Source organism: Rhincodon typus, chromosome 39 (assembly GCF_021869965.1).
Source record: "Rhincodon typus isolate 14 chromosome 39, sRhiTyp1.1, whole genome shotgun sequence".
NCBI lineage: Eukaryota > Metazoa > Chordata > Chondrichthyes > Orectolobiformes > Rhincodontidae > Rhincodon > Rhincodon typus.
The window spans coordinates 9,720,549-9,732,294 of NC_063370.1; the positions used below are offsets into that span (position 1 = coordinate 9,720,549).

Here is an 11,746-nt window from a genome sequence, read left to right on the forward strand (position 1 = left end):
CAGTCCGTTCACTGGTCAGGGTGATGGGATTTGAGCGTGGACGACGGAAATTCTTGAGCAAAAGCGTAAAACTGCAGATGCCGGATATATGGCATAAACACAGAACAAGCTGCAAACACGCTGCAATGTCAGGTAGCGTCTGTGGACAGAGAAGTAGAGATACTGTTTCAGCTCAATGACCTTTCATCTATAAATGCTTGGGTTTTGCACAAGCAGTTAAAAAAGAATTTTTTATTGTCCTCTACGTAGCTATAAGAAATGCATTTACAAACTTAGTGTTCTTTGACATGTGAGGGGAGCAGCAAGTATGACACCTCAGAAGACTCATATAAAATACAGAGAAAAGAAAACGTCAAAACTATTTGTCTAGGGAAATCCGTCTTTAATTAGATGTCGTCCTCCTCCTCCTCCTCTTCCTCCTCCTCCTCTTCCTCGGCCTCCTCCGCTGCGGCCAGTCTCTCCTCCAATGCGGCCCGCAGAGCTTGCTCCTCTTCCACCGTCGGGTCATCTACCTCGGTGGTATCGGGACCGCTGGTATACTCCGCCTGTACCGGTGGGGCCGGGGGAGGGCTGTAGTTTTCCGGGCTGTACTTGTGGCCCCAGCCAAAATAAATGTTCTCAAATTTCCTGTCAAACAGAAAAACGATTCAATTGGAGGCCCAGTGACTACACGAGCAAACCGATTGACAGCCCAGTTTGGAGGGCAACTAGGTGTAGCAGTAGCGTCAATGGATTAAAAACGTAGAGGCTAAGGCTCTGGGGACTTAAATTCAAATCCCTTTACATCTAGAAATATAAAGATGGCTTTAGTAATGGTGATCATGGCAACTATTTTCAATTGTCGTATATATCCCATCTGGTTCGCTAATACACTCTAGGAAAGGATATGTGCTGTCCTTACCTGGTCTGGCCTTCATGTGATTCCAGATCCAAACAATACGGCTGCCTCTGAAATGGCCTAGCAAGCCACTTGATTTAAAGGTGACAAATGCTGGCCTTGTCAGTGACCCCCTCCATCTCTATTAAAGAATTTTTTTTTTAAATAAAGTGTTAACTTGCTAATCTAGAGCTGGGCTCCTGAAACCACAAGCTTCAAAGATTGCTCCTGAGTTTGATTGTCATCCTGTGCCCTCTCAGAAGTTTGAGGGCACACAATAGCACTCCGACCCTTCAAATGCTGAGATTCCCATCTGCAATTGTCCCAGTGGAAACAGCAGTTACTTCTCTCGACAATAAAGCACTGGACCTAAATGATCCCAGTGTACCCCTCGTTAAAGGGGGAAGGTAAATACCGAGCAGCTGGGCAACGTGTCCAAAAACAGGGAACCCATCCCACATTCCTGCTGCGCCCAAAATAATGGATACTCACTTTCCGATTGCAAAGGTGTAGGCCCCTGGCCAGAGGTTGGACCGGACCAAAGCACTGGCATACTGGGGGATCAGGTTGGATGAAGGCTTGACAGTCCAGGGAGGGATATTGTTGACCTCTGAAACAATGAAAGACCAGGAATGAGGCATAAGATATATTTCAGTTACTGACACTATCACTACCATGAGGAACACTATGAGGATACAGATAATTCTGCTATGATGCGTGTTTCGTTAATGCGAATTGGCTGTAACGTGAGTGATGAATAGTGGACGCTGTTTGAATAACACAAACTTTCTGCTGTAGAGGTATAGTGATGTTGTGTAGCGATTTCCCTATGACGTGATTTTCTATGGTGATATTCTATAGCACGAGGTCACAGAAGAACTACCTGTATTCTTTTTCCCACTTTTCTGTCTCTCTTAGGGCTGGATCCATGAGACTATGGGATATGGTGAGGGGTAGGGACAGTATCTGTGTGAATAACTGGGAATGATAAATGCTGTGAGATCATGCATAGTTGAGATTGAGGGATGAAAAACGGAAGTGTAGGGTGGGAATTGAGGGATATAGGGAGAAGGTAGATATTGGTATTGAGGGATGTGGGGAAGACTCATGTTATTTGGGGTAAAGTGACCCGTGTTCATAGAAACAGTGGCATGGGGCATGCAAAGTTCAGCAGTAACCTGCCCGCTTAAGCTATTGGGCATTGAATTTGTGTGATGCTGTACCCATCAAGGATAGACAGCAATTTGTAAATTGACAATAAATAGTAAAATGATTTTTGAAAGAAGAGAAAAAGTGAAGTTGGTGGATATGGAGACAAAGTGGATAGTTCAGATTGAGGGGCATGGGAGAAAATGAAGTTAGAAAATACGGGGAGTGAGTGGATAATTAGGATCGAGGAATATGGGGAGAAGGTGGATGGGTGAAGTTGGGGGGATATGGGAAGAAGGTGGGAAATTGGAAATGAAGGATATGGAAAGAAGGTGGGCAAATCAAATTGAGTAATATGGGTAGAAGATGGATAGGTGAGGTATAGGGATATGTGGATCAAGTGGAATTAAGGGATAATTGGAAGGAGGCATGTGGGAACTGTATCTGTGAAAAATGAATTGGTTTGACTGGCCTATGGTCTTCTCCTGCTCCCAGAATGTCTCAGCAGTCAAAGCCTTCCAGAGAGATGAAGAAAATTTCGCAACTAAAGGTAAAAGGGGACATGACACAACAAATAAAGTGAAACCCTGCCCATGCCACCTAGTGTGGAGGGCATTATTTTGATGACATCTGCGTTACCTGCATCCTCAGACAGTGGAGTGAGGAGGGGTGGCCCCACCTCTGGTTCTGGCTCATCTGGAGCCTCCTTCTCCTCTTCCTCCTCTTCCTCCTCAAAATCCTCCTCCTTTTTCTGAACAGGATTAAACCAAACACAGCGGCCCTGTGTCAGAGAAAACAATTTCGGTTAAGAAGCCAAAACTCTAGAACAGGGTTCAGTGTTCTTTGATTTGATCAACACAATCTTCTCAAAAGGTCACTGCAAACACCAGACAAGATTTCATACTGAGGCACACAAACAAGTGCAGCTGATCAAAAGCATGGTCTGATGTAGGTTTAAAGAAGCATCTTAAAGGAGTAAGACTTAGGACTCATCACTGGTACCACTAATCCTTACCATGCCAATAGTTTAGGAGCATGGGCTTAAATTCCACCAGACTTCACAGAATTTTTGGTGCAGAAGAAAGATGGCCATTTAGCCCATTCTGTCTGTACTGATACTCTGAGCATTTTGGCTTAGTGCCAAACTCCTGCCTTTTCTTTGTAATCCTGCATATTATTTCTATTTAAATAAACATCTGTTGTCTTCTTCAGTGCCTCAATTTAACTTGCCTCCACCATACTTCTGATCAGTGCATTCCAAACACAGACCAATTGTTACATGAATTTTGTTTTCACCTTGCATTTGCTTCTTTTGCAAAACACTTCAAAACTATGCCCTCTGAGTCTTTATCCTTTTATAAACAGGAACAGTTTCTCCTTATCAACACTCTCCAGGCTCCACACAATTTAGAAAAATTTGATCAATTTGCATTTCAGCTTTCTCCTCTCCAAAGAAAACAGTTCCAACTTCTCCAATCTGTGCACATAACTGATGCTTCTCATCCCTTGAACCCATTCTTATAAATCTCTTTTGCACTCTCTGCAATACACTCCTTCTTAGAGTGGAGCATCCAGGTTTGTACATAGTGCTCTAACTGAAGTCTTTCCAGGGCCCTTTATAAGTCCAGCACCTCCCTTACCTTGTAATTTAAGCCCCTTATTAATAAAGCCTAGAATACTGTATGCTTTAGCAAGTGTTCTCTCTACCTGTCTGCCACCTTTAAAGATTTAAGCATGTATACACCCAGGAATTTCTGTTCCTCTGTGCCCTTTAGAATAGCACTCTTTGTTTAGCTGTCTCTCCATGTCCTTGCACCAAAGTGTATTACCTGACATCTCTCTACATTGAACTTCATCTGCCATTTTTTTGCCCACTCCCTCAACTTTTTGAAGTTCTGCACCGTCCTCCTCAGAGTTTACAATTCTTCCGAGTTTTGAATCATCCCTGCACAGTAAGATCTATATCAAAATACACAGAGATACACACGCACACAAACACACACACACACAAGGAAAAGGGTGCCAATACTGACCCTTGGTAATCTCTAAACCTTCCTCTAGCCCAAGGCATACTCCTTAACATTACTCTCTACTTCCTATCACTCGACTAATTTTATATCCACATCAGTATTGTCCGTTCATTCCTTTATCAATCACTTCCCTCAATTGTGTGACACTCCATGTCAACAGGCCCATCCTCATCAACCCTCCCTATTGCTTCTACAAAAAACTCCAGGAAGTTAATTAGACATGAATTTCCCTTACCAAATCCACTGTTGACTCTTCTAAATAAACCCACATCTTTCCATGCAATGGTGAATTCTATCCTGATTTCAGTTAATAAATCTGGATTATAAAGCTAGTTTCAATAATGGTGAGCATGAAATGATCATTGATTGTGGTAGAAACCTGTAATTTGCTGGTGCTGTGTCTTAGTTGGTTCATGTGCCTGTCTAGTAAACAATAGCTGGGCGGCACAGTGGTCAGCACTGCCACCTCACAGCATGAGGGACCCAGGTTTGATTCCACCCTCAGGTGACTGTCTCTGTAAAGTTTGCACATTCTCTCTGTGTCTGCTTGGGTTTCCTCCAGGCACTCTGGCTTCGTCCAGCAGTCTAGGTGGATTGGCTATGGGAAATACAGGGTTATAGGGAGCGAGGTGCATTTGGGAGGGATGCTTTTCGGAGGATTAATGTGGACTCAATAGGCGAATGGCCTGCTTCCTTCAGATAAGGAAATCTGGTATTGTTATGCAGTCTGGCATACATGTGACTCCAGATCCACAGCAATGTAATTGACTTTTAACTGCTATCTGAAATGGCTGAGCAAACCACCCTGTTCAAGGGACATGAGGGATACGGGACATCCCAGGAAAGAATAAAGAAAGAAGAATTCCAGAGCTTTGGGTCAAGACAGCTGAAAGTTTGACCACCAAGGGATGAGCAGGAGGCCTGAACTGGAGAAGCACAGAAATCTTGGAGATTGATGGAGCCTACAGACCAGGGAAGGGTGAGGCAATGTTGATTGGTGTCATCGGTGAAGCATTCAATGGGTTAGCCTTGTCAGTGAAGAGCCTCTCTGCTGAATAAACCAGAAATATCTGAAGTAATGAAGGGCAGTGGTTTTGCAAGTGCTCTCAATTAGGCATTAAGGACAGCAGCAAAAATATTCTTTGCCACAACAATTTCCAAACTGCAGGATTCTGAGCATCTGCAACTTTAAACACCCCTCAGTTGGCCACCCAGGTTGAGAGGCAGTGGAACGTTGGACTTTTTTACTTCTGTAATTTCTAAGAACTGTAACTGAAGAAACTGTACCTAGGGACCTTTATACCATAAGTGGTGACTTGTACACTTTTCACTCATTTGAGTACATGTGACAATAAAGCTAATTCTAATTGTAGATTCAGGTCATCTACTTTATTATATTCCTGTCTTAGGGGCCTGTGGTGTGGTCAATACTAATTAATGGCACCAATCCAGCAAACTGATGATCGCCAGTCACTGAATTGGTAAGTTAAGTGACAAGTACAGCTTCGCCAAGCCTATTCGCAGAGTAGCTAAGTATTCCAGCAAACAAAGGCACAATACAATAACCAGAAGTATGTCCTTATTACTGGTACTCACTGGAATTTTTAAGTGTTAATAACGGGTGTATCCCCATTAATGTGAGTTCCCAGAAAATTCAGGCCCACAATCTCTCTTAGCATCACCTAACGTGCCAGATTTCAGCTCTCCGCTCATAAAAGTCCAAGTCACAGTAGGCTCCCAGGATTTGGCAGTATATCTCTAATTCCAAAAAGCTTATCACAACGAGATCGCTGCCCATCTTCTCATCTAGGGATATTGACGGAATTTTGCAAGTTGAAGATTAGGAAGAGAACAAACTAAAACATGGAGGTGTAAAAGGCGGGAGTACCTGTGGGAGGATGTGTTGTGTGTGATGGACCCAGTTGGCCATGCTGTCCAACAGCTCTGCTATAGCAATTCCTTCGAAGTCTGGATTCTCCTCGTAATTTTCCCTCACTGAGCCTTCCTCTTCCTCCTCCTCTTCCTCTCCAAACTGATAGAATCCCAGAGGGCTGATCTGAGTGCCAGCCGATATCCGAGCAATCTGTGCCCTCAGGTAATTCATTTCGTTACCAGGAAACGGTGGATAACTGATGATGGGCGCATCCAAGTTGCCGGTGAAGAATTTCTTGATCTTCCTGGCTACCGTGATCTGTGCTGGTGTAACAGGGGGCAACTTTACCCATGGCTTGGCTGGCTCACTGCAAACAAAATAGGTGTATCTGTTGGTGCCAGAGCGATTTTCCTCTTTTGGGATAACTGGTGGGGGTTTGTACGTTGATTTCGGAGGCTTATCTTCCAGCTCTTCGGTTTCTTCCTCCTCAGTTCGACCGAAGTCGTCTTTATCATCTTCCTTTCCCTCAGCGTCCTCCTCTTCTCCCAACTCCTCTGCATCCTCCTCGCCCTCACGGAAATCCACCTCAGCTATGATATAATTCCCATTGATTCCCAAGACCTTTCCCCAGAACCGGCACTTCTGCAGTGGGTGGGTTTCCACCAATTGCTTCAGTGCCAGAAAGATGCGGTATAGCTCATCGCTGCTGAGTCCAATTCCTGTATGCTCAAAGTAATAGGCCAATTCCATGACATTGGGTAGGGGTGTATCCACCTGCCAGAGAAAAGACAAGGATGTTAAAGGAAATGGTGTTGAAGTCCTATACCAAAATAAAGTAAACTACCTTTCACACCATAAGGAAACCTCAGAGTTTACAACTCGTAGAATACTTCAAAATGTTTTCACAGTTGTCACACAGGAAGCTAATGTTCGCACCCAGAAAAAGCAATGTGATAATGACCATGTCATCTACAAGAAAGTACGTGATTTCAGCTAAGTGCCTAGCAGGATTATGGTTGTTGCCAGCTGATGAAATGTTTACAAAGTGGAACTTTTAATGACATGCAAAAAACACCACAACCATGACTAGTTTTTAAAATTTATTTCAGATTCAGAAACACCCAAGCAGAAAGGTTTTAGTGTGCAAAGTTTCAAAGCTGTGAAAGTTTGTATCAATGTTTTCTAGCTGAAAAGAGGATGTGGTCATCAGAAGTGAAAAAGAGTCTTCAAAGCAAGAAATGGAAGAGTTGAGATAGGAATGATGTGTTGCTGGGACTGAGTATCTGTAAAGGATACTGTTGGGAAATAGGTTAAAGGTTTGTTTTGCTGTTTATGTTAAGGTGTTTCTAACGTGTCATATAGAGGATATGACAATTATGAGGGGGCATAATTTTAAGGTGATTGGAGGAAGGTATAGGGGAGATGTCAGAGGTAGGTTCTTTACACAGAGAGTGGTGGACGTGTGGAATGTGCTGCTGGCAGTGGTAGTGGGGTCAGATACTTTAGAGACTTTTAAGCGACTCTTGGATAGGCACATGGAGGATAGTAAAATTAAGGTGTGCAGGGTAGTTTGATCTTAGTAGGATAATAGGTCGGCACAACATCGTGGGCCGAAGGGCCTGTACTGTGCTGTACTGCTCTATGTCCTATGATATATATTTGTAGCATCGTTTGTCTTTTATTTAATGTATTAAACTTGTATTCTTTTGTTAAAAATCACTGACAGCTTCACATGAGTATGTTCTCACACCATGACTTGAGGCATGATCTGGAAAGCATATAGAAACAGACTAATAATGCTTTGAGCCTCCTGCACAGTATGCCACCCATTCAGACCTGTGCACTTCCATTCTGTAACAGTGGAATACTAAGCTTCTGAAACCAGTATTTACCACTTCCTCCTCATGATCTACTGCCGCCCCCTCTTCTGTCTCGATTGCCTTCACAAAAAGAGATTTCTGAACCTCAGCCAGACTGTATGCCATTGAATTCTCATACTCATCGCGAAGAGTATCCATTTTTTTGGAGAACTGTGTCCGCTTCACCTTCTTGCTGATGTCTTCAATGATGTCCACAGCATTGATAGGTCTCTCATCCAACAGCGTGGTCATCACCTGTGACAGGTGATCATAGCTAATGGAGAAATAACAAAGAACAGAAAGGACACTATTGTTTCAGTGTTACTCCCTACCGTGTGCTCAACTAACTCAAACATTTAGAATTACATCTTCCTCCCATTTGCTAATATTGCTTGCACCTTTCTCCTCTTGAGTTTTCACAGTAGTGCTGCTGCCTGCTAAGGCTGCCCTGAAGTCCTTCACTGAAGTGACGATTACTTGCATGAGCATCTACACTGAGTGGGCAAGTAGGTAAGTGTGGGAGGGAATCACACCCCAACCAGATTACGAATGGATGAAGGAAGACACAAAATATATGTTCAATGTCCCTGTCATTTCCTCATTCTCCATGATAATGTCTAACTTTGCCTTTCAAGGACCAACACATAATTTAGCTACTCTCCTCCTTTTATATCCTTAAAGCAGCTCTTACAATCTATTTCTTTTAATCTGGTCAGTTTGCTCTCATACTCCTTTTTCCCCTTATTATATATTACACATACAGAATTAAACAAAACACACCATGGCAAGCACAGGGAGAGTTATGAAGCTGTGGAACTCAATTCTGGTTTGAAACAAGTATGCCTGGTGCTGCTCATGGCATGCCCTCTTGCACTCTCCATTGAGCTGGGTTTGATCCCCTGGCTTGATGGTAATGGTTGAGTAGGGAATACGCCAGGACATGAGGTTGCAGATTGTGCTGGATTGCAATTCTGCTGCTATTGATGGCTCACAGCGCCTAATGGATGCCCAGTTTTGAGCTGCTAGATCTATTCAACTATGTTCCATTTCGCACAGTGATAGTGCCACACAATACAATGGAGGTATTCTCAATGTGAAGGCACGACTTCTTATCTACAAAGTGGTCACTCTTACCAACAATATCGTGGACAGATGCATCTGCAGCCAGCAGATTAGCACGGATGAGGTCAAGTATGTTCCTCCCTCTTGTTAGTTCCCTCACCACTGGCTGCTGTGGTCTGGCAGCCATGTCCTTTAGGACCAGGCCAGCTCAATCAGTAGTGCTGCTGCCAAGCCACTGTGAATGCATATTTCAGCCTTGCCACCGCCACTGTCATTGCTTCCTCCAAGTGTTGTTCAACATGGAGGTGTACTGATTCATCAGCCAAGGAAAGATGGTGCAATGTAATCAGCAGGACATTTCCTTGTCCATGTTTAACCTGAAGCCACAAGACGGCACGGGGTCCAGAGTCAATGTTGGGATTCCCACTGCAAGTCCCTCCTGACCGTATCCCACTGTGCCACCACCTCTGCTGGCTCTGTCCTGCCAGTGGGACAAGGCGTAACCAGGATAGAGATGATGGCGTCAGGGACATTATAAGTAAAGTATGATTTTGTGAGTATGACTATGTCAGGCTCTTGCTTGACTAGTCTGCAAATTTGTTGTACATTTTGGATTGTTGATTTAAATGCTTCCATCTTTTAATTGGCCGCCGTACCATTTTGTGCATTGAATGAGTCCACTTCAGCAGTCTTTCCCCTTCCCAACATAATCGACTCAGCTCAGGCAAAAGGTTCTCTATTCCAACTGAAATATGTTGGTTTCAAACTTAATCAGGAATTCAATTATATTATGATCAGTTTTTCCCAGTGGAACTTTTACTATGAAGTTACTAATGAACACTCCACACTAGGTCTAAAATAACTTAAAACATGTTACCTGCACAACATTTTGTTCCAGAAAAGTATCACAAATGCATTGTACAATCTAATTTTCCAGAGAATTTTTGTCAATTTGATTAGTACAGTCCATATGAAGATTAAAGTCCCCCACAATTATTATTTTATTCTGAGCTCCAATTTTTTTTTCTTAACAGTCTGTTCAACAATATAGCTGTTATTATGGTACCTATGAACTAATCCTGTCCGTGCTCTCTCGTCCTGCATTTTTCACTATTTATTTCTACAGGAGATGCAGACATTGCTGGCTAGACCATCATTTATTGCCCATTTCGTTGCAAAGGTATGGTGAGTTCCCTCCTTGAACTTTTCAAAATTTAATCCATGGTTGTGGGCATTGCCTGCTGGGCCAGGATCTTTGCAATTTCTGCAGACAGTTAAGAGTCAGCCAGATTATGGTGGGTCTGGAGTCACGTGTAGCTAGACTGGGTAAGGATGGCAGATTTCCTTTCCTGAAGGGCTCAGCGAACCAGTTGGGATTTTAGAACAAACACACCATTACAGTAGCTTATTTTTTTAAACAATTCATTTGTGGGATGTGGGTGTCACTAGCTAGGCCAGCATATACTGGCCATCCCTAATTGCCCAGAGAGCAGTGGAGGGTTAAGCACACTGCTGTGGAGTTATGTGTAGGCCAGATCAGGTGAGAATGGCAGATTTCCTTCCCATTATTGAACCAGATGACATTTTACTAACAATTGATGATGGCTTAATGGTCATTATTAAACTCTTATTTCCAGATTCTAACTGAACTCAAATTCCACTATCTGCCGTGGCAGGATTCAAACCCAGGTCCCCATAAGCATTACCTGGGTCTCTGGATTAATAGTCTAGCAACAACACTACGAGGCTATTGCCTACCCACAGGTTTGATAGGGTTCAGACCCATATCCCCAGAGCTTTAGCCTTGAATACCAGCCCAATGACAATATCACTGCACTAATGCCTCTCCACTGCTGTGGTCCACATGCTTTAGATGGACCCATACTACTGTTTGGGCCTAAGTTCCAGGATATTGACCCCGCGACGGTGAAGGAACGGTAATATAGTTCCAAATCAAGATGATAGGTGGCTTGGAGGGGAACTTACAGGAAGTGATGTTTCCATGCCTTTCTACAGCTCAGGGCTTCCCAAACTATGGGTCATACCCCTTGCAGTCTTAAGACAGAATTTTGAGGCTGTAAGCTTCAAGACAGCAGTAATTCGAACTCCATGCTAAGATCTGCAAGTCACTTTAAAACATTGTAATTCTTCAAATGATAGCCATGACCTGATGGACGGATCTATCTGACCTGGTGACTGCTGTAAAAATAAACCGTGAAAAAGGTAAAGATAGTAAGAACTGCTGATGCTGGAGTCAGAGATAATACAGAGTGGAGCTGGGGGAACACAGCAGACCAGACAGCATCAGAGGAGCAGGAAAGCTGACGTTTCAAAATATCAGCTTTCCTACTCCTCTGATGCTGCCTGGCCTGTTGTGATAAAGGTAAAAAGAAAAAAAATGTGATTTGTAGCTGAAATGCAGTAAACTCTGGAGTTGGGGGGTGGGGGAGAGGGGGTGTGGAGGTACGGTAGTGCCAAGAGGGAACTATTAGAAGTGACCCATGCCAGGCAAGGGGTGGGGGAGAAAGAGAATGAATGGACAAACAGTCCAGTAACTTCTACCAAGACAACAAGGTGCAGGGCTGGATGAACACAGCAGGCCAAGCAGCATCATAGGAGCAGAGAGGCTGACGTTTCGGGCCTAGACCCTTCATCAGAAAAGGGGGAGGGGAAGGGGGTTTTGAAATAAATAGGGAGAGAGTGGGAGGCAGATAGAAGAGGGATAGAGGAGAGGATAGGTGGAGAGGAAACAAACAGGTCGAAGAGGCTGGGATGGAGCCAGTAAAGGTGAGTGTAGGTAGGGAGTTAGGAAGGGGATAGGTCAGTCCAGGGAGGACGGACAGGTCAAGGGGGCGGGATGAGGTTGGTCGGTAGGAGATGGAGGTGCGGCTTGAGG

The 11,746-nt window shown here is 43.8% G+C and overlaps 1 protein-coding gene across 1 annotated transcript; it reads right to left on the minus strand.

Moving 5' to 3' along the window:
• Positions 1-216: 216 nt before the first annotated feature.
• On the minus strand, positions 217-9,738 carry rsph4a (radial spoke head component 4A). The gene is made up of 6 exons (XM_048618225.1): positions 9,728-9,738; positions 7,822-8,062; positions 5,945-6,703; positions 2,666-2,807; positions 1,370-1,487; positions 217-627 (listed from the first exon to the last, which is right to left on the minus strand). Exons 1-6 carry the CDS (start codon positions 9,736-9,738, stop codon positions 387-389), a joined length of 1,512 nt encoding a protein of 503 aa, XP_048474182.1. The 3' UTR covers positions 217-386.
• Between the last annotated feature and the right edge of the window lie 2,008 nt (positions 9,739-11,746).

Coding starts and splice junctions, on each gene's coding strand:
- rsph4a (XM_048618225.1), bottom strand. Junction 6,704..7,821: donor TAGATCATGAGGAGGAAGTG/GTAAATACTGGT, acceptor TTTCTCTGGCAG/GTGGATACACCCCTACCCAA. Junction 2,808..5,944: donor CACAACACATCCTCCCACAG/GTACTCCCGCCT, acceptor TCTCTGACACAG/GGCCGCTGTGTTTGGTTTAA.